This window comes from Ranitomeya imitator, chromosome 8 (genome assembly GCF_032444005.1).
Source record: "Ranitomeya imitator isolate aRanImi1 chromosome 8, aRanImi1.pri, whole genome shotgun sequence".
NCBI lineage: Eukaryota > Metazoa > Chordata > Amphibia > Anura > Dendrobatidae > Ranitomeya > Ranitomeya imitator.
Window position 1 is genome coordinate 183284728 of NC_091289.1, and position 19778 is coordinate 183304505.

Consider the following 19778-nt stretch of genomic DNA (forward strand, 5'->3'; position numbering starts at 1 on the left):
TCGAGTGCGTATCACCCACAGACCAATGGCCTGTGTGAACGCTTCAATGGTACCCTCAAACAGATGCTACGCATGCTGGTTGAGACGCAAGGGCGCGACTGGGAGCGGTACCTCCCACACCTGCTGTTCGCTTACCGAGAGGTTCCGCAGGCCTCGACGGGGTTCTCCCCCTTCGAGCTCCTGTACGGCGGGCGAGTCCGGGGACCCCTTGGGTTGGTAAGAGAATCCTGGGAAGAGGGGCCGAACCCTTCTTAAGTGTCCATAGTGGAGTATGTCATGCGCTTCTGTGACAAGATGCAGACCTTGACGCAGTTGGTGCATGACAACATGACACAGGCTCAGGCTGACCAGAAGCACTGGTACGACCAGAACGCCCGGGAGCGGACCTACCATGTGGGTCAAAAGGTGTGGGTGTTGGTCCCCGTACCAACGGATAAGCTTCAGGCAGCCTGGGAGGGCCCGTACGTCTTCCACCAACAGCTCAACCCGGTCATTTACGTGGTCACGCTTGACCACGCTCGGGGTAGGCGAAAGGCCTTTCACGTCAACATGATGTATGCACACATACCCTGTATGCACACATGGATTTTTCCTCTCTGAACCCTGCTCACACAGGTTATATACAGATGATCAGGTTTTTAAATACATCAGATAGGGATTGCATACATTAGTTAGGACTGCTCTGATAAGGGTATACCGTGAAGATTGGTAGAGCAGCTTAGTATACATTTTTTGCAAAAAACGTATCAACCAAATACCCTGTTTTTTACATCTTTTACTAGCACATTTTTTCAAACTGAGTGTTTTTGGTTTCACTATTCTCTTTTGTGTCTTCAGGTTTCTTGGTGGTGTGTGAACATGATCATACAGACTTGTTCACTGTGCAAGTAGCCCATGTGTTCCTGTTTCCATGATGAAAACTCATCACGAACGTGAACCTTTCGTCCTACCGGTCTGCAGCTTGCCGAAGACGGGGAGGAAGACACCCTCCTGGACATGCTGGCCCAAGCCAAGGCCAATGGGTCCATCGAGGACGTGGAGGTAAGCACCTCGTTAACTGCACCCCAACGGTTGCAGTTGCAAACCACACTGGAACCCTTCCGGGTCGTGTTCTCCAACCGACCCGGGAGGACTGAGTTAGCCGTCCACGAGGTGGACACGGGGAATCGCGCCCCTCTACGGCGAACACCCTAATACAAATTCTATCAGTCTATTCAGTAGGACTATCAGCTGTGTATCCACCAGACTTCTGCTCAACACAACTGATGGTCCCAACCCCATTTATAAGGCAAGAAATCCCACTTATTAAACCTGACAGGGCACACCTGTGAAGTGAAAACCATTCCTGGTGACTACCTCTTGAAGCTCATCAAGAGAATGCCAAGAGTGTGCAAAGCAGTCATCAAAGCAAAAGGTGGCTACTTGGAAGAACCTAGAATATAAGACATAATTTCAGTAGTTTCACACTTATTTGTTAAGTATATAATTCCACATGTGTTAATCCATAGTTTTGATGCCTTCAGTGTGAATGTACAATTTTCCTAGTCATGAAAATACAGAAAAATCTTTAAATGAGAAGGTGTGTCCAAACTTTTGGTCTGTAAATTATATGTAAAATATATATATATATATATATATATATATATATATATATATATATATATATATATATATATATATATATATATACATACATACATAGATAGATTGATACACACACACCATTGCAAAAGGCTTCAAATGAGGAGTGAAATGTTATCTGTGGGTGTAAAATCAACATTTTCCACTTATTTTACTGGATTACAGCTTCCATTATATTTCGCTTTCTCGGCTGGTTGTGAGCGGACTTATTGCACCCATAACATTAGGACTTTGCCGACATTTTTGCTTGCTATAAAATATATACTAAAAAAAACAAACACCCTGATGATACATTATTCCCTTTAAAGACAATGGTAGATAAGAGATCAGGGACAGGACTATAAACCACGCTGGGCGAGCGAGGAAGGAGGCGTTGTAGAATACGGTGCATTTATTGGGGGGGAAAAAAAAAGACCTAAAAATTAAAACAGATCAGTGCAACAAATCAAAAAAATAAAATGTACAATACCATGAATAAAAATCAATTGGCACAAAACAGAGAAACGCTTCAGCCTGACCCCAGTTCACATCAGACGCTCCTAAACCCCAGAGTTCCCTTTGCACAATGATATTGTCGGGGATCAGACAAATTCCAGTTATAATGAAAAAGGCAGAAATAGCGAAATCGTCTTGTGTTACAGACATCTGAGTCCTGTGCAGGTCACCTAAAACAGCACTAACCTCCCAAATTGCATAGTGGGGGGAAAAGGGCGATTTGAGGAGGAAATTGATGAAAGCAGAACTATAGATCTCAGAGGATTGCATGATGATCTATAACAGCGTAAAATGCAACAACTTAAAGGGGCAGCACAACTTTTTACAGTTGCTCAAATGGCAATTATTTGCTCTTTAAAAATTGGAATTGATGAAGCTAATCCAGCGCATGTCCGGGTCCCGCGTCCTAGAGGAGGAGTGGAGTGCGCAAAGCACAGACTGTAAAATGCAAATCTCCTCTGTCGGTCAAAGAGAAGACCTGACTTTTATACATTTTGATTGCAAATTTCTGAAATGTCTAAACTTTTTGTGCATTCCTCATTTTCAGGACAAAAAAAAAATCTGTTCTTAAAAACAGGCCCAATGTGCCGACAAAACGCGGAAAGTTTCCGAACGGCTGTGCACAATGAGGCCCACGTGGCGACACACAGGTCGGCGATATGATACAAAGCACAACTCACCGTAATGTGATATCTTGACCTAAATGGGAGTAAAAAAAAAAAAAAATACAACATTTTGGGGGATCTGTACAATGGATGTAAAAATTACAGAAATCATGTTTATTACAGAAAACATACTATCCAAACTCACAAAAAGGAGATTTTTGTGTACTCACCGTAAAATCTTTTTCTCCGAGCCACTCATTGGGGGACACAGGACCATGGGTGTTTGTAGCCAGTGATGGGGTGTATACTGCAGAGGAGGAGTTAATCTTTTTGTTTACTTAGTGTCTTCCTAGTGGCAGCAGCATAACACCCATGGTCCTGTGTCCCCCAATGAGGCGTAGGAGAAAGTGTTCCTCTCCCTAGACCCAATGGGTGGACTTCTGCAGCAAGCACAGATGATGGGGATGAGACACAATCGACCCTGCGCCTCGTGGAGTAATAAATATTGGGCTCGGGCTGTAAAAATCAGCCGGCTACAGTCCCGGTAAATGTGCCATTGTAGCCAGCAAGTCCCAATCCATCTCTTAAAGGGAAATTATCCAAATATTACATCTAGAGTTCTAGTAACTGACTTGTCTAAATGCAAGAAACCACCAGTTTGGGTTGAGGTCTCTAGAGACGGTCCCTTCGAGGTGATACCAACTCTTGGACTATCCAGATGAGAGTCATCTCCAACATATAAAGATGGTACTTCTCTGGAATTGCCCTTTTAACTAATTTTTGTCCCACACCTCCTCCCATAAGCTCTGATCGGCTAGGGCCACAGTGAATGAGGCGTCAGTTCCTCTCTAAAGAGAATCGGTCATTTGCCATAAATGTGGATTTTTTTTTTTAACTGGAGTAAATGCCGCCGTTCTCCTGAATCCGGCGATGTTTTTATTTTCTTTCTATGCCTCTCTTTTCTTGAGATATAGCCCCTTCTGTATGTTATATACATGTAGTCTTTTAAGCCAAGTGGACGTAGTCTGTCAGAAGACACCCACAGAAAAAAGCTAGAGACCACACCCACTTGACAACAAGACTAGATTTATATACAGATAAGAGGAGGCCATATCTCAGGAACGGCTAGGAGCAGGAATGAAATAAAAACATTGCCGGATTCAGGAGAACAGCGGCATTTACACTGGGTAAAAAATATACAGATTTATGGCAAATGACAGATATACTTTAAATGACCCCGGTAAGTCTGTAACACGAGACGATTGGCTGTGCATTGATTCCTATGGCACTCTATAAATTATGGGAGACATTTAATACAAAGCGTTGTTTTTTTCTTTTACTTTTCTTTAAAAGATCGGATCCAAACTAAATGTTTACAAGTCTCTTCCACGTATTTGTACATCATTTTAATATTCCTATTATTGAAAGATTAAAAAGTTGCCGGTCGCAGCTCCAGGTTTTTTTTTTTTTTTTCATTTTGTTACACTTTGTATAAAACTGAAAAGAAAAAAAAAATCTCCGCAGCATTGCAGAAAAAGCAACAATTGTACATTCACTCCTTTAATGCTCACGAACTTTAAAAAAAAAAAAAAAAAAATTCAGTCACTTGCCGATTTTTCATGTTTTTTTTTTTTTTTCAATAAAATTCTGAGAAAAATACTTTGTATCCGTTGTTTTTACAGCAATACGATCAAAGTTCTCCTTGATGTGACAAGTTCCACAAATGACCTTGGCGGTGATCGTTGCTGTCCGGTCTCTTGGTGACCTGTAGGATAGACGAAGCCGCAGCCTCCGGAGGAAAAGTTGGGATGAGACTAGTGTGGTCTTCAAAGTGCGTTATTGTCTTCACAGCGTGGCGAGCGCCTCCTCGTCTCTTTGTACCTGGATTCAAGGATCGACGTCCTCAAGGTCACTTTTTGTGTCTCCAAGGATCATCGGAGAGTCGGGGCCCTAAATACATAAAAAAAATAAATAAATTAAAAAAAAGCATCAGGCTCTGAAAAATGCCCCTGTAGGAAGGCACAAATGGGGGTATTTGTTCACTTGGATCATGGATGTAACAAGGTCACAAAACCAAGAATTAATAGCTGTGCCACCATCCTATTCAATGCAAGTACACCACTGACCCCCTAAACTCCTTTCCACCGCAACCAATTATTCTACTTTTTTTTTTTTTTTAATTCCAGATTCCAAATGAGGTGAAAAAATAATTTGTAATTCCACCAATTTATTTTTTTGTTACGTTTTTAAGGTATTCATTATGCAATTCACATCAGTACGACTGCGGCTATACCAAAAGGTGCATCTTCCTGCTGGCGATCACGTAGGGCACAATGGCAGTGACTACTCCTCCTATCATCCATGTATCCGCCCCATCACAGAGCGTGATATGGATGCCGCACCTGCTGCATGCTCCGCTCTCCATTCTCATTGGCTGGACTGCTCTCCGAACCATTGCTGCTTCCAGACTGGTCCTTTTCGTTCAGCAGGGCGGTGGCGTAGGCTAAAGTGTCCTGCAGAGAGACCGCAGTCAGTGGCGATATCGTACATATATTACACACACACATATATACACAGACCGTGTGCCCCAATCTGCCCACCTCTCGGTCCCCTACCTGTGCAGAGATCGTCCGCTGGAAGGTTTTGGCGGTTGACGTCTCGTTGGACACGTTGCTCTGTGGCGCCCAGCAGTGCTCAGACATCTGTCACGAGAGAAAATCACCGCAGGGTAAAGACTAAAGTTACAAAAAGTTTTTATTGTATAGTAAAAAGTTCAGCAACTTTCTAGGAGACTCGGGGACCGTTTCATCAGTTTTTGGCAGAATTCTATGGTGTAGAACTATTTGAAATGTTACATTTTTGTGGAATTTTATGACTTTTAGCTCCGTCTTCTAATGTACCTTACTTCGAACAGACTTTTCATAAAGACTGTAGGGAAAAATATCGGTCTTCATAATATCAGCACTCTTAAGATCTCTGCTTGCTGTCAGTGAGGAGCAGTATTTTTTTTTTTTTCTTATATCCAGTGGCAGATAAAAAATGCCCTGACTTTGTACTGCTCACACAGATGATAGTTTTGTTGACCATAATTTCTGACCATATAAAAATAAACAAAAGCAGCAAAAATCTCTGTGCCTTCCTGATAGTACAGATAAATGATCCAGATTACAACTATATGATGCATTTACAGTGAGAGCTACGGCACAGGATGGCTGAAGATCGGGACTCACCTTCTTCTGTAACCACTGCACGGCCCAGCTCCAGTGCTGAGAGTTGTCCTTAAAATATTCCTTAGCGGCAGCACACCTGTTGCCAAACACAGCAACCTTTATTCAATTTTAAATGACACTAATCTCTCATATTATAAAAGTTTATGTCTGGATCAGAAACACACAATCAGGTGCTGATCCAAAGAGCTTACAATTAGGGAATCGATTTGCCTTAGTTCATAGATCCCTACGATCCTCCTGCTATCCGCTGGCATCCCTATCCGATTAGTAGTCCCTGCACGACATCACGTATCAGCCACACTGCAGCGATGACGTTACGCCGGGCCGATTAATCAGGAGAGGAGCCAGGGATTACCGTAGGTAGGAGATGGTTCGCAGGACTCCCGCTCAGAGGCCATGGACTACTCTTCGTGATTTACAATCCACAGACATTTCAGACTTACTTCTGGGCCAGGGTAACGAGGAACTTGACACACTGGTAGCAGCGGCTGCTGTCTATGTGATTGCTATGATGCATTAATGCTAAGGAAACAAAAGAAATGAAAAGATAAGTAAATGAACCCCATGTCAAGAGTGGAAGGATTCTCAATGCTTCGTGGTCTGAAAATCCTTATATCCTGGGATGCAATTAAAACAGCACCAGATTTATTTGGATGCTTAATGCTCATACACACAGAAACCTAGTGCGGAGAAGAGGGGGATGCAAAGGAGATGTGGTAAGATGCGGACCACCTGGACTCACCCAGCAATCCGTCAGACTCAAATGCAAACTTCAGCCTCTGCAGCTGGATGGGATCTTCAATCACCTTAAGGAGATAAGGAAATTTACATGAGACATGAGAAAAAGCACAGAAAAACTGCAAATTCCTCCTCCAAGAGCTCGTTTTACTTACCAGGATATCATGGAGGAGAGTGAACATATTCTTCAGCTCATGAGGGGGAGCAGATTCCAGCTGATTCTGCAATAAAAACGTAATAAAACATATTAAGAAGGTATGTACGTGCCAAGGAAAAAAAAAAGTGTCTTCTGTATTAGTGCTGACAGCGATGCATGACGCATCTTCCTATGCTGCAGGTTTCATAAAGAAATGGCAGACACCATGAATGGAGGTAATGGAAGACTGGCGTCTGCAGGAGAACATATCCCGACTGGATATTCCCATACTTGAGACCTCCTATAGCCGGTCCCCATTCTTCTGTGTTCTGGTCCACTGAGACTGTGGCAGCATCACTAACCTTAATGAAGTTGAGAGCAGTCAGAGAGAATCTCTCGTTACAGAAGCAGCAATAAACCAGCATCTCCATGAGGACAGACAGGGACCCGGGCAGCTCCCGCAGTGCAAACATCACCTGGAAGTGCAGGCAGCCATTGAGGAGAGAATCCAAAATCACAGAAACCCCCCCCCCAAACAATCGTCCCGGCAGCGGCATACCTCCAGCAAGTACGGCTTCCCATCATGCATGAACATCAACATTTCCACCTCTGAATGCAGCGGTAGCAGAGCACCAAGCCTGCCCCCCGAAAGCTGCGGCCTGGACACTCCCGGAGCTGACGCACAAGATCACATTCATTACTTATACATACTTTGTGCAGCCACAAGATCTCACAAAAGTCAAAGCCTGGACGACAGTCCAAGACCAGAGCTGCAATATCCCAAGTGCTCCAGAGCTGCAATCTCCCAGTGCTCCAGAGCTGCAATCTCCCAGTGCTCCAGAGCTGCAATCTCCCAGTGCTCCAGAGCTGCAATCTCCCAGTGCTCCAGAGCTGCAATCTCCCAGTGCTCCAGAGCTGCAATCTCCCAGTGCTCCAGAGCTGCAATATCCCAGTGCTCCAGAGCTGCAATCTCCCAGTGCTCCAGAGCTGCAATCTCCCAGTGCTCCAGAGCTGCAATCTCCCAGTGCTCACTGATTAGTCAGCTCTGGGGTATAATACAGGATGTAACTCAGGATGAGTAATGTAATGTATGTACACAGTGACTGCACCAGTAGAATAGGGAGTGCAGCTCTGGAGTATAATACAGGATGTAACTCAATATCTGTAATGTAATGTATGTACACAGTGACTGTACCAGCAGAATAGTGAGTGCAGCTCTGGAGTATAATACAGGATGTAACTCAGGATCAGTAATGTAATGTATGTACACTGACTGCACCAGCAGAATAGTGAGTGCAGCTCTGGGGTATAATACAGGATGTAACTCAGGATGAGTAATGTAATGTATGTACACAGTGACTGCACCAGCAGAATAGTGAGTGCAGCTCTGGGGTATAATACAGGACATAACTCAGGATCAGTAATGTATGTACATAGTGACTGCACCAGCAGAATAGTGAGTGCGGCTCTGGAGTATAATACAGGATGTAACTCAAGATCAGTACAGGATCAGTAATGTAATGTATGTACACAGTGACTGCTCCAGCAGAATAGTGAGTGCAGCTCTGGAGTATAATACAGGATGTAAGCCTGGATCAGTAATGTAATGTATGTACACAGTGACTGCACCAGCAGAATAGCGAGTGCAGCTCTGGAGGATATTACAGGATGTAACTGAGGATCAGTATAAGGTGTGAATTGTGACTTATTTGTTCATGTAGATTACAATAAAAAAAAGTTCTTACCTACGGTCTGATGTGGAGAAATGTCAGAATGTAGAACCAAAAGTGCGATTGTATTGTGCAAGAAGCTGAACTCGCGAGCCTGTGCCGGGCTCCAGCGGCGATTCTGGCAATACATGAAATGAAAGTTTTGTATCAGAGCACAGTGACAGAACAATGAGCAGTTATATGACGCTGTACACACACAGGGTAATTTGTAAATGTACGTTATGTAGAAACACAACGTCTGGATACCTGGTTGTTCTTCCTATTGGGGCCGAGCAGGAAGTTGATGAAATGTCGCAGCGCAGAGTATTTTAGTAAAAGCTCCACAGCTCGCACTCCTTGCTGAATGTGAGAGAATGAAGAATTATACACTGTTATAACATGCACAGATTTACAAGAGGAAGGAAATCCCGGGACCGGTATTTTAATTCCAATCAGACCCCCCAAGTTTAACATGACAAAGTTGTAGATAACGCTCCTGGAAATATCGGCTCTGAGACAAACCTCCAGAGTGAAACAATCCACACAAACGATAAAGATATTATTTGACCGTATTTCTCTTAAAATAAGCCATAAAATATGGGTCAGGGCTTGATTTACTTACTGTTCTGCCATTTGGCTGTACTGTGAAGTAGTGATTTACTTCTTGTAAGTGTCAGCATGCCTCATTACGGACCTGGTGGTGCAATTACTTTTACAAATTACCTTTTGCACAAAGTTGTTGAAGAGGATGAAGTACTGAGCGCAGTTCTTGCAGTTCTCCGGTACGTCCTTGTCCAGCAGACCGAGGAGCATCTCGATCAGTAGGTGGACTCCATTAACCTGCAGCAGCACATACAGACGTGAGGACGATGTTTAATGTCTCCCCGTAGCACATATTACAACTCCCATTACCTTGTCTCTGTGAAGTAAAGCGCCGTCTAGTGTCTTTTCTAGAATAGTGGCCACGGCGCATCTGACCTCTCTGACACAGCACTCCAGGAGAAAAACCCTGTTATGGAAAATAATGCAGCTATCAGAGGTACAGAAACGATTACGTCCATCTATACCAGCCCTGAACATGAAGACTCCATTAGGGGGAGCTCACCATATACAGTATATACAGTGGACTACAGCAAGTGCCCCCTAGTGGAGGCTCAGGAAAGCCAACTTTTATTTCTTAGCCTCTGCAAGGGATTTGGAGATCTGTAATTGAAAGAACAAAGCTCTATCATGATGGCAACAAATCAATTTAAACTTACTTGACGAGTTCTCTGCCTTCTGATCCAACAAAATATTCCACAAGCCACTGACAGGCTTCACAGCTCTTCGAAACCAAGGCCTCGATGGTCGCAATCCATTCCTCTGTGTCGACCCTGCAACCAGAACACACGGGATGAGGCAGGATACAAACAACGGACGTGTGAATACCATTCAGACCGATATGACGAGAAACGGAAATGAATGGTTTTCTTATTGCTAAAAATGCAGGCTGTCAGTGAATGGAAACGTTGTTTTCTTTTCTTTCTTTTTTTTTTTAACTAGTGACCCTATTGACTACAGGTGGGTGTCATTCCTTACCGGAGTTTCCGCTTTGTCCGCAAGTAGGTGTGAAAGAGGAAATGGATGGCGAGCTGTGCTCCGACCTTGGCCATTGAGGGGTAGTTTGGATGCTTGAGCTTTGTCTGGAGGGACAGAGGAACTGGTGAAACTCTGCAATTACAGGTCCTGGTGATAACAAATCATGTAGTACTTACTGCATTCACAGATGCCAGAGAGAGCACAAAACTGAAATAGTCGCTGTTGTAAACATCCCGATTCTTCATAAACTTTAGATTTTCATCTCTCACCATCTGGAAATGTAATGCAGTAACTATAGATAACCAGGGTACATACAGGTAAAGATCACATGAACCACAGGGAGCTACAAATGCCCCCCAAGCTAATGGAAATATTCTGCAAGTGTCAAAGACCCCAAATATTACCCCCTCCAAAGACTCTTTCTGAGAGAACCGACAGTTGTCTAATCACTTTACATCTCTGCTCGCATTACTTCCTGCATCTAGAAAAAGCAACATATCTGGCTAGAAAGCTGCACCTTACCTGGTATATCCGGAGTGGCATCTTCTCAACAAATAGACCTTTCTTCTCCCCCTTTCTGACCAGCTTGGTTAATATAGAGAGGCGGTCATTGGTCCGGTGCGGCCGAGGAGAGGACTGGGGTGAAACGTCAGGAGATGATGGTGCAGACCTGGAAAGATGGACATCAGCCACATATTAAACCAATTTTATCCATAAATAAACACTCTGAAAAGCCTTTTGGGTGGGTTCATGTGATCATATCATAGCTGTATTTACTAGCCTATATTTTTCCGGTCAACTGTGGGTCTCGAAACCTAAATTAACTGTATCACGTAATCCGCTGATGCTGTTAGTTCAGAGACACATGAATGCTGTTACAATAAGGTCATGTGAACCTTTCCTTCAGGTGGAATCACACATGCAGTTTCTGATAATCCAAAGCCAGGATTGGACATAATGAGGAATGACGTATACTACTTTTTGATGCTGGATCTACGTCTGGCTTTGGCTCAAACAAAAGCACCAAAATCTGCATTACAAGAGTCGTGAGCTCTGTACCGTTTACAGCAGAAATCACGCCTTGATAATATCTATCTGCAGAGGGTAACAACTCACAGAGTGAGATCCTCGGCCTCTTGGCGCACAACGCTGACTCGGCTCTTCTTTGGTAAAACTGGAGAGTTCTGGTCTGAAACGCGTTGGTAGAAAAGCATGTAGGCGTTCCAGTAGCGCCGGCGCACATCTGGGTAAGGGTTGGCTGTACAGAATAAAAAAAAGCAAGTAAACCGTATGCCCGGTATACCGTCACCTAGTGCACATTAGGGGACCAGCAACTTACACTGATCATAAACTTTGGGTCTGTATTCTCCACCGAAGCATTCGTACTCTATGGTCTCATCGTTGAGATCGAACTCCTCCACCACTGTGTCATTGAACTTGAACCACTTGCTTTTTCCACAGCTCCTGCGGGAAGACCGAAAAAGCGATGAGATGCTGATGCCGCAGTTATTTCCAGGGAGTTTCGTGAGCCCTGTATGGATTTACCTGCGATCTTTAATAAAGGAGTAATAGTGACCAGCATGAGCCTGACCGCTGTGCACAATAACACCAACCAACTCGTAATTTTCCGTGGGGGCCACTTTCTTTCGTGGAGAGCCTCCGCTGGGGTCTGGATGCCTCCCGTTGTCTCCCACCTCTGAGGAGGAGTCCTGACGGGCCATCCCGGACACAGTGTAAGGCTCCATATTCAGAATCCAAGGGAACTAAAAAAAACAAAGCAAAAGGAAGAGAAGTAATGTCAGCGCCTGAATGCTGCAACTACATCCAGTGCATTTGTGTCGCCTGTTCTGTGTCGAACCTTGATCTGCTCATCATATTTAATGGAGCGTCCACTCTCCCAGTCAAATCCAAATCTCATCAAATGAATAACGAGGACACTGGGCAACGATTTGATGCATGTTCTCTTCACCGTCGTCCTCTGAAAGAAAGAAAAAATTTAAGACCGCAAAATGGTTAAAGTTGGACAAATTTTTCACTTTGAATTATACCTTGATATCATTAAGTATTTGTACACAATGCCTCAAAGAGCAGAATAGTGAATGCAGCTCTGGAGTATAATTCAGGATCTCCCGCCTCGATTACTGTAACACCCTCCTCTGTGGCCTCCCCGCTAACTCTATTGCACCGCTCCAGTCTGTCCTCAATTCTGCTGCCCGGCTAATCCACCTCTCTCCTCGCTACACTCCTGCTTCTCCCCTCTGCAAATCCCTCCAGTGGCTCCCAATTCCCCAACGAATCCAGTTCCAACTACTAACACTGATCTACAAAGCCATCCACAACCTGTCCCCTCCCTATATCTCTGAACTAAGCTCCCACTATCTTTCCTCACGTAATCTTCAATCTTCCCAAGACCTCCTACTCTCCACACTTAAGGTACCGTCACACTAAGCGACGCTGCAGCGATACCGACAACGATCCGGATCGCTGCAGCGTCGCTGTTTGGTCGCTGGAAAGCTGTCACACAGACAGCTCTCCAGCGACCAACGATGCCGGTAACCAGGGTAAACATCGGGTTACTAAGCGCAGGGCCGCGCTTAGTAACCCGATGTTTACCCTGGTTACCATCGTTAAAGTAAAAAAACAACCACTACATACCTACCTACCGCTGTCTGTCCTCGGCGTTCTGCTTCTCTGCTCTGGCTGTGAGCACAGCGGCCGGAAAGCAGAGCGGTGACGTCACCGCTCTGCTTTCCGGCTGCCCGGCGCTCACAGCCAGAGCAGAGAAGCACAGCGCCGAGGACAGACAGCGGTAGGTAAGTATGTAGTGGTTGTTTTTTTACTTTAACGATGGTAACCAGGGTAAACATCGGGTTACTAAGCGCGGCCCTGCGCTTAGTTACCCGATGTTTACCCTGGTTACCAGCGAAGACATCGCTGAATCTGTGTCACACACACCGATTCAGCGATGTCAGCGGGAGATCCAGCGACGAAATAAAGTTCTGGCCTTTCTTCCCCGACCAGCAACAGCACAGCAGGGGCCTGATCGCTGCTGCGTGTCACACTGGACGATATCGCTAGCCAGGACGCTGCAAAGTCACGGATCGCTAGCGATATCGTCTAGTGTGACGGTACCTTTATTCATTCCTCACACAACTGTCTCCAAGATTTCTCCCAAACATCCCCCATCCTCTGGAATTCCATGCCTCAACACGTCCGATTATCCACCACCCTTGGATCCTTCAGACGGAACCTGAAAACCCATCTCTTCAGGAAAACCTACAGCCTGCAATAACCATTCTGCTGCCTCACCAACCACCCAAGCTGCCGCCTCACCACCCACCCGAGCTGCCGCCTCACAAACCACCCGAGCTGCCGCCTCACCACCCACCCGAGCTGCCGCCTCACAAACCACCCGAGCTGCCGCCTCACAAACCACCCGAGCTGCCGCCTCACCACCACCCGAGCTGCCGCCTCACCACCACCCGAGCTGCCGCCTCACCGGCACCCGAGCTGCCGCCTCACAAACCACCCGAGCTGCCGCCTCACAAACCACCCGAGCTGCCGCCTCACAGGCACCCGAGCTGCCGCCTCACCGGCACCCGAGCTGCCGCCTCACAAACCACCCGAGCTGCCGCCTCACAAACCACCCGAGCTGCCGCCTCACAGGCACCCAAGCTGCCGCCTCACCGGCACCCAAGCTACCGCCTCACCGGCACCCGAGCTGCCGCCTCACCGGCACCCGAGCTGCCGCCTCACAAACCACCCGAGCTGCCGCCTCACCGGCACCCAAGCTGCCGCCTCACCGGCACCCGAGCTGCCGCCTCACCGGCACCCGAGCTGCCGCCTCACCGGCACCCGAGCTGCCGCCTCACCGGCACCCGAGCTGCCGCCTCACCGGCACCCGAGCTGCCGCCTCACCGGCACCCGAGCTGCCGCCTCACTGGCACCCGAGCTGCCGCCTCACAAACCACCCGAGCTGCCGCCTCACAAACCACCCGAGCTGCCGCCTCACCGGCACCCGAGCTGCCGCCTCACCACCATCAGAACTGCCGCATCCCCAACCTTCTGTCCCTTCCCCATTATCCCATAGAATGTAAGTCCGCAAGGACAGGGTCCTCTCCCCTCTGTACCAGTCTGTCATTGTAAATTTGTTTACTGTAAACGATATCTATAACTCTGTATGTAACCCACTTCTCATGTACAGCACCATGGAAATAATGGTGCTATATAAATAAATAATAATAATAGTACAGATTAATTTCATATCAAGGTATTATTTATTTATCTGAGCACTCACCTTGTCTTTGCACTTCTCACAGTAATATGCATTGCTCCCCTCGAGCACCTCTCCTCTCACAAACTGATCTAGGGAAATTTCAAGGCTTTGGCAGGAGGTTACCCCTAAATTCAGAGCCATAAATGCTTCCTCTCGCTCATATCTGCAAAACACACGTATCTAGGTGAGAACACAGATCAATGCACAATGGGAATGAGGCAGAATTGTTCAGCGATTTCAAACAATACAGGTAGATGGATTTGTAAACCGCAGCGTCTATTCTCAGCCTCACCTGTGCGGACAATCCTTGCAGATCTTTTGGTCGGAGTAGATTCCTTGGAAAGTGTTCTTAAACAATTGTTCACGTCCCATTTTCTGAAAGTGGAAGAAAAAAAGCAGAAAGCTGAACTGAATATAATCTTATCTGGATATGAAGTCAATCATAGGATTTGACTCGTCTTCTTCAGTAGACCTCCGACATTGTTGCCCGTCTGGGCTGAACATTATTCGCTTTCAATGCTGCTATATGGAAACAAGTCAGTAATAATAAAATAAAACCGAACTGGTGGGAGAACTGGGGGAAAACTTTAATAAAAAGATAATTGCAAACTTGCTTGTTTTATTTTTAAGCAGGAGTACCTTTAGATATTCATCCATTTGATCTATGAGACTGGTGAAGAATTCGTAGGCGTCCTGCTGCTCCCGGACGTACAACTCTTTGTTCCACATCTTGAAAATCTAAAGTTCAAGAATGCTGCGTCTCAAATGTGCAATGAAACGCGTCAGCTATGAGAACATTAATAGAAGCTATAGAAATGCATCTGGCTATGCTCCAGCTTTTCTGTAACGCACATTTATCTTCTGTGCCCACAATAACCCAGTCTCAGCCATTTGAGCTCACTGTCTCCCGATGCAGAAGTGAGTGGAACTTTTTTTGCAAAAATTACCACCTTTGACTTGTAATTATTTTGTGTTACTTAATTTACATTTAGAATAAAAAGCAGCGACTTTTGCTGCTCTCAGTCTGATTTTTAGGTGTTCTCAGTGTAAACAAGTGATCAACTATCCACATGATAAGTGTCAAATTAGATTGGTGGTGGTCCGATCACTGCACTGATTGGAAAAACGGGGACTTTTTAACCTCAAAAGTGCAGCAGAGCCCACGCTTAAGCGCTGCATTTTCAATGGGGCTGCAGACTGCTGTGCTTGGCTTTTTCTAGAGGCCCCATAGAGCAGGGGTCCCCAACTCCAGCCCTCCAGGCCCACCAACAGGTCATGTTTTCAGGATTTCCTTAGTCTTGCCCAGGTGATAATTGCATCACCTGTGCAATACAAAGGAAATCCTGAAAACATGATATGTTGGTGGGCCTTGAGGACTGGAGTTGGGGAACACTGCCATAGAGAATGAATGGAATGGCAAGAAGTGCGTCGTTCCCCCCAGTTGTACCCCCTCATATGATCAATAAGTTATCTATCCAGCGGATAATTGATAACTAGTTTTCTTTCCATTTCACAGACTATATGTGGAAATCACCTTCCAAAAGTTCTCCGGGACGTAGTACTGCAATTTGCTCTCCATCAAATGGCCAAACAAGGATTGCACTTGGTAGAAGACACTGTCGTCCGTATTATCTGTTTCATCCTCCATCGAGAGCAAGGCCTGATGGAAAAGGAGGGGACTTCATGTTAGAATGAAGTAATCGAAGAGCAGAAGATTATAAGAATGGTATGCCGCAGCTGATAATACTGCAGCCAACTACTAAGATTTCCTGCCATAGAAAAAAAAACAGCACAATAGTGTCAGCCTGCAGCCACTACTAGGGGGCACTCCTGGAGAAGACTAAACAGAAGATAACACAAAACAGATTATAAGCGATTACCGGACCTCAGGAAGACCTGGCTGCATATACAGCTGCTGAAAGACGGCGTTCATGTAGCACGTGGCGCCTCCATTCTTAAGACCGACAAATCCAGAGTTCGACCTGCTGTCGACTGGGGGCAGAAACTGGAAAGTTAAAAAGAAGGAATATCAGGTAAGAAGGACAAAGATACCGAATAGAAAAGATGAGCATCAAAGATCCCAAATCTGTGTGTGCCGGCAGATCTGCTGTAACTACACTCACGTCAAACTCCTTGGTGAGTGCGGGATCCGGCTGATGGTGCATGGACAGCAGCTCTGTGGTGATGAGTTGTAGATTAGCAAGAGAACTCTCTGCCAGCATCACCAGCACCTCGTACGCTGCCAGACGACTGTTCACCGAGCTGCACCTGCAACGATCCCCGATAAACACAAACGTCTGAGAATATAGAATATATATAATCTTATCCATAAAAGACAGCATCAGAGTATTCTTATAGGGGAAGTATTATAGTAGTTGTATTCTTGTACATAGGAGCAGTATTATAGTAGTTATATTCTTGTATATAGGGGCAGTATTATAGTAGTTATATTCTTGTACATAGGGGCAGTATTATAGTAGTTATATTCTTGTACATAGGAGCAGTATTATAGTAGTTATATTCCTGTACATAGGAGCACTATTATAGTAGCTATATTCTTGTACATAGGGGCAGTATTATAGTAGTTATATTCTTGTACATAGGGGCAGTATTATAGTAGTTATATTCTTGTACATAGGAGCAGTATTATAGTAGTTATATTCCTGTACATAGGAGCACTATTATAGTAGTTATATTCTTGTACATAGGGGCAGTATTATAGTAGTTATATTCTTGTACATAGGGGCAGTATTATAGTAGTTATATTCTTGTACATAGAGGCAGTATTATAGTAGTTATATTCTTGTATATAGGGGCAGTATTATAGTAGTTATATTCTTGTACATAGGGGCAGTATTATAGTAGTTATATTCTTGTACATAGGAGCAGTATTATAGTAGTTATATTCCTGTACATAGGAGCACTATTATAGTAGCTATATTCTTGTACATAGGGGCAGTATTATAGTAGTTATATTCTTGTACATAGGGGCAGTATTATAGTAGTTATATTCTTGTACATAGGGGCAGTATTATAGTAGTTATATTCTTGTACATAGAGGCAGTATTATAGTATATTCTTGTATATAGGAGCAGTATTATAGTAGTTATATTCTTGTATATAGGGGCAGTATTATAGTAGTTATATTCTTGCATGTAAGGGCAGTATTATTGTAGTTATATTCTTGTATATAGGGGCAGTATTTTAGTAGTTCTATTCTTGTATATAGGGAGCAGCATTATAGTAGTTATATTCTTGTACATAAGGACAGTATTATAGTAGTTATATTCTTTTACATAGGGGCAGTATTATAGTAGTTATATTCTTCTACATTAGGGAGCAGTATAACAGTTTTATTCTTGCACATTAGGGCAGTATTGCAGCAGTTTTATACTTGACCTTCAGTCCTGCAAAAAGTAATAAAAGGTGAAGCTAAATGTTAACTTCTCATAAATCTGGAGAATATCTTACTTGGGGTGGAAGTCTTGCTGGCTTAATGCTCCACTACCAGCGGGTGAGTTGCTGTTTAGAATTATTCTTGAGGCACGGAAGAGGAAATCGTCCAGCAGCTGTTTAATAAGGGAAGGACCTGTATACCAAACGCAAAGCCTTGATTCAGCAAGGGGCGGCACTGCTGTGTGTGGGGAGACTGTAGCTTCATTTATACACTGACCGAGCATTTCTTTTTCACCGCCACACAGTGACAGGAGTGTCTTAATGAGCCTGAGATGACCAGCCAGCCACACGTTGTCCGCCTCGCTGGTTTCACACTCCGCTGTTCGGTTTGGCTCGAAGTTATCCAGCCACATTATCTCGTCCTCCAACATGGTCGCTGGGCTGATGCTTAACTGCTCCATCTCCGAGGCTGAGAGGAATGAACAAAGTGATCAGGATCGCCTCGTCAGAGATAGAAGCCATACAATAACCATGTTAAAGGGCATGAGTTGTGCTGAAAATTGTATCTGATCTGCAGGTGGAATGTTGCAGAGGTGGTCCGGTATCTAACTTCATACATGGTCTTTAAATTGGGCTCAGCATTGCTGAACGTAACTTTAGTCGTTAAACGACCCTCCCATGGGAATAGCGCCTATAGATATGGCTGATGTTTACTCCTTTCTAGATATAGTATATTAATGTATATAGTTATCAAACGATTGCAACGACACCTACTCGTGAGGTCATCGAGGAGCTGACATCGTAAATCAAAATACTCTGTGCACTGGGCCAATAACCTAAAAAGAAGAAACAATGATGAGGTTTTCATTCACTTCCATCGATGAACCCTCGCTGAACATTATACCTTTATATAGAGAAGTACTACAAGGCCACGCACAGGACCTACCTCTGATTGATTCCTCTCATGATGCTGGTCGGCGACCAGAGAGGCAGTTGTGCAGATAAGATGACGTTGAGAAGGAAGAGGTTGGGTTTCTGGACCTCAGGGTACGTGGAGGTGTCGGTCTGACTCAGGGTGTACAGCTGGTCACACGCAACACGTCTGATCTGTGGGGATGCACAAATCGTGCATTTGTCACTGGGTACATACATCAGACGTGATGTAGGAGATGGCAGACATCAGGGAAAAATCCTGGGTGCAACTTACCTCTGCACTGGGAGACCCCAGGAGAATATCGATAGTGAAGTCAGTAACTGAAGGCAAATTGTAAAAGGATCCTGCAACAAATGAAAAGCGATTAAATAAGTAATAAAATAAAGATATGACTGCAACAATAAAAAGAAAGCATGAACAAATTGTGTCTGAAGTGCACTGTACGTGAGCTTTCATTTTCTATGCATATACTACAGGAGGGAGAGTAATAAAGTGCTGCTTCCCTGACTTCCTGCTACATTTCTTGTACCAGCAACCACCACTAGGGGGAGCAAGAAGTACTGGTTTAGACAGTTGCATTGGGAGCTTTATACAGTGGGAATGTTATTCAGTGAGCTCCCCCTAGTGGCTGCAAGGTGGCAATGACAACAGAATATGCATAAAAAGCGCACCCATATTTAACACCTATATTAAGTGACAATATTAACCTGAGATTAAAATTAAAAGCCTAAGATAATAAAGTTAAATTTTGAAGACATTTAATATTAGGGGTTTTAAGGAGGACGGTAATGGCTGCTCATACATACCCAGCTGCTGGCTGCGGAGCTGAAGACACGTGACCAGCAGAGATAAGGCCTCTCCAGCAATAATGGCATCTTTGGTGGACACAGACTGCTGCCGGACGCAGATCCAGGCGTGTAGTGAAGTGGCTTCTCCCTCGCTGCCAGAGCTGCAGTTACTTCCTGCAACGACGAGAAAGAAGTGCTGAACGCGGAGGTGCCGACAAGACTTAGTTTTTTTTTCCTCCAGTTTGCAAACTT

General features: G+C 44.8%; 1 protein-coding gene across 2 annotated transcripts in view; it reads right to left on the reverse strand.

Moving 5' to 3' along the window:
- Positions 1–2004: 2004 nt before the first annotated feature.
- Positions 2005–19778, reverse strand: part of USP24 (ubiquitin specific peptidase 24) — a 75507-nt gene continuing 57733 nt past the window's right edge. Inside the window, exons 35-67 of one of the 2 annotated variants that reach the window (XM_069738090.1) lie at positions 19545–19700; positions 19012–19082; positions 18751–18911; positions 18579–18640; positions 18082–18273; positions 17880–17997; positions 16532–16676; positions 16294–16413; positions 15943–16068; positions 15048–15146; positions 14701–14783; positions 14430–14571; positions 11991–12110; positions 11678–11895; positions 11472–11596; positions 11249–11390; positions 10655–10802; positions 10309–10404; positions 10133–10236; positions 9814–9927; positions 9467–9563; positions 9278–9394; positions 8822–8914; positions 8591–8693; positions 7405–7520; positions 7208–7321; positions 6865–6930; positions 6714–6777; positions 6415–6493; positions 5972–6047; positions 5357–5443; positions 5144–5254; positions 2005–4691 (exon numbers count right to left, since the gene is read on the reverse strand). In XM_069738090.1, the coding sequence (XP_069594191.1) occupies positions 4629–4691; positions 5144–5254; positions 5357–5443; positions 5972–6047; positions 6415–6493; positions 6714–6777; positions 6865–6930; positions 7208–7321; positions 7405–7520; positions 8591–8693; positions 8822–8914; positions 9278–9394; positions 9467–9563; positions 9814–9927; positions 10133–10236; positions 10309–10404; positions 10655–10802; positions 11249–11390; positions 11472–11596; positions 11678–11895; positions 11991–12110; positions 14430–14571; positions 14701–14783; positions 15048–15146; positions 15943–16068; positions 16294–16413; positions 16532–16676; positions 17880–17997; positions 18082–18273; positions 18579–18640; positions 18751–18911; positions 19012–19082; positions 19545–19700 (3728 nt within the window). In that variant the 3' untranslated portion in view covers positions 2005–4628. The remainder of the gene's footprint in view (positions 4692–5143; positions 5255–5356; positions 5444–5971; positions 6048–6414; positions 6494–6713; positions 6778–6864; positions 6931–7207; positions 7322–7404; positions 7521–8590; positions 8694–8821; positions 8915–9277; positions 9395–9466; positions 9564–9813; positions 9928–10132; positions 10237–10308; positions 10405–10654; positions 10803–11248; positions 11391–11471; positions 11597–11677; positions 11896–11990; positions 12111–14429; positions 14572–14700; positions 14784–15047; positions 15147–15942; positions 16069–16293; positions 16414–16531; positions 16677–17879; positions 17998–18081; positions 18274–18578; positions 18641–18750; positions 18912–19011; positions 19083–19544; positions 19701–19778) is intronic. The other variant, XM_069738091.1, reaches the window with a different exon arrangement.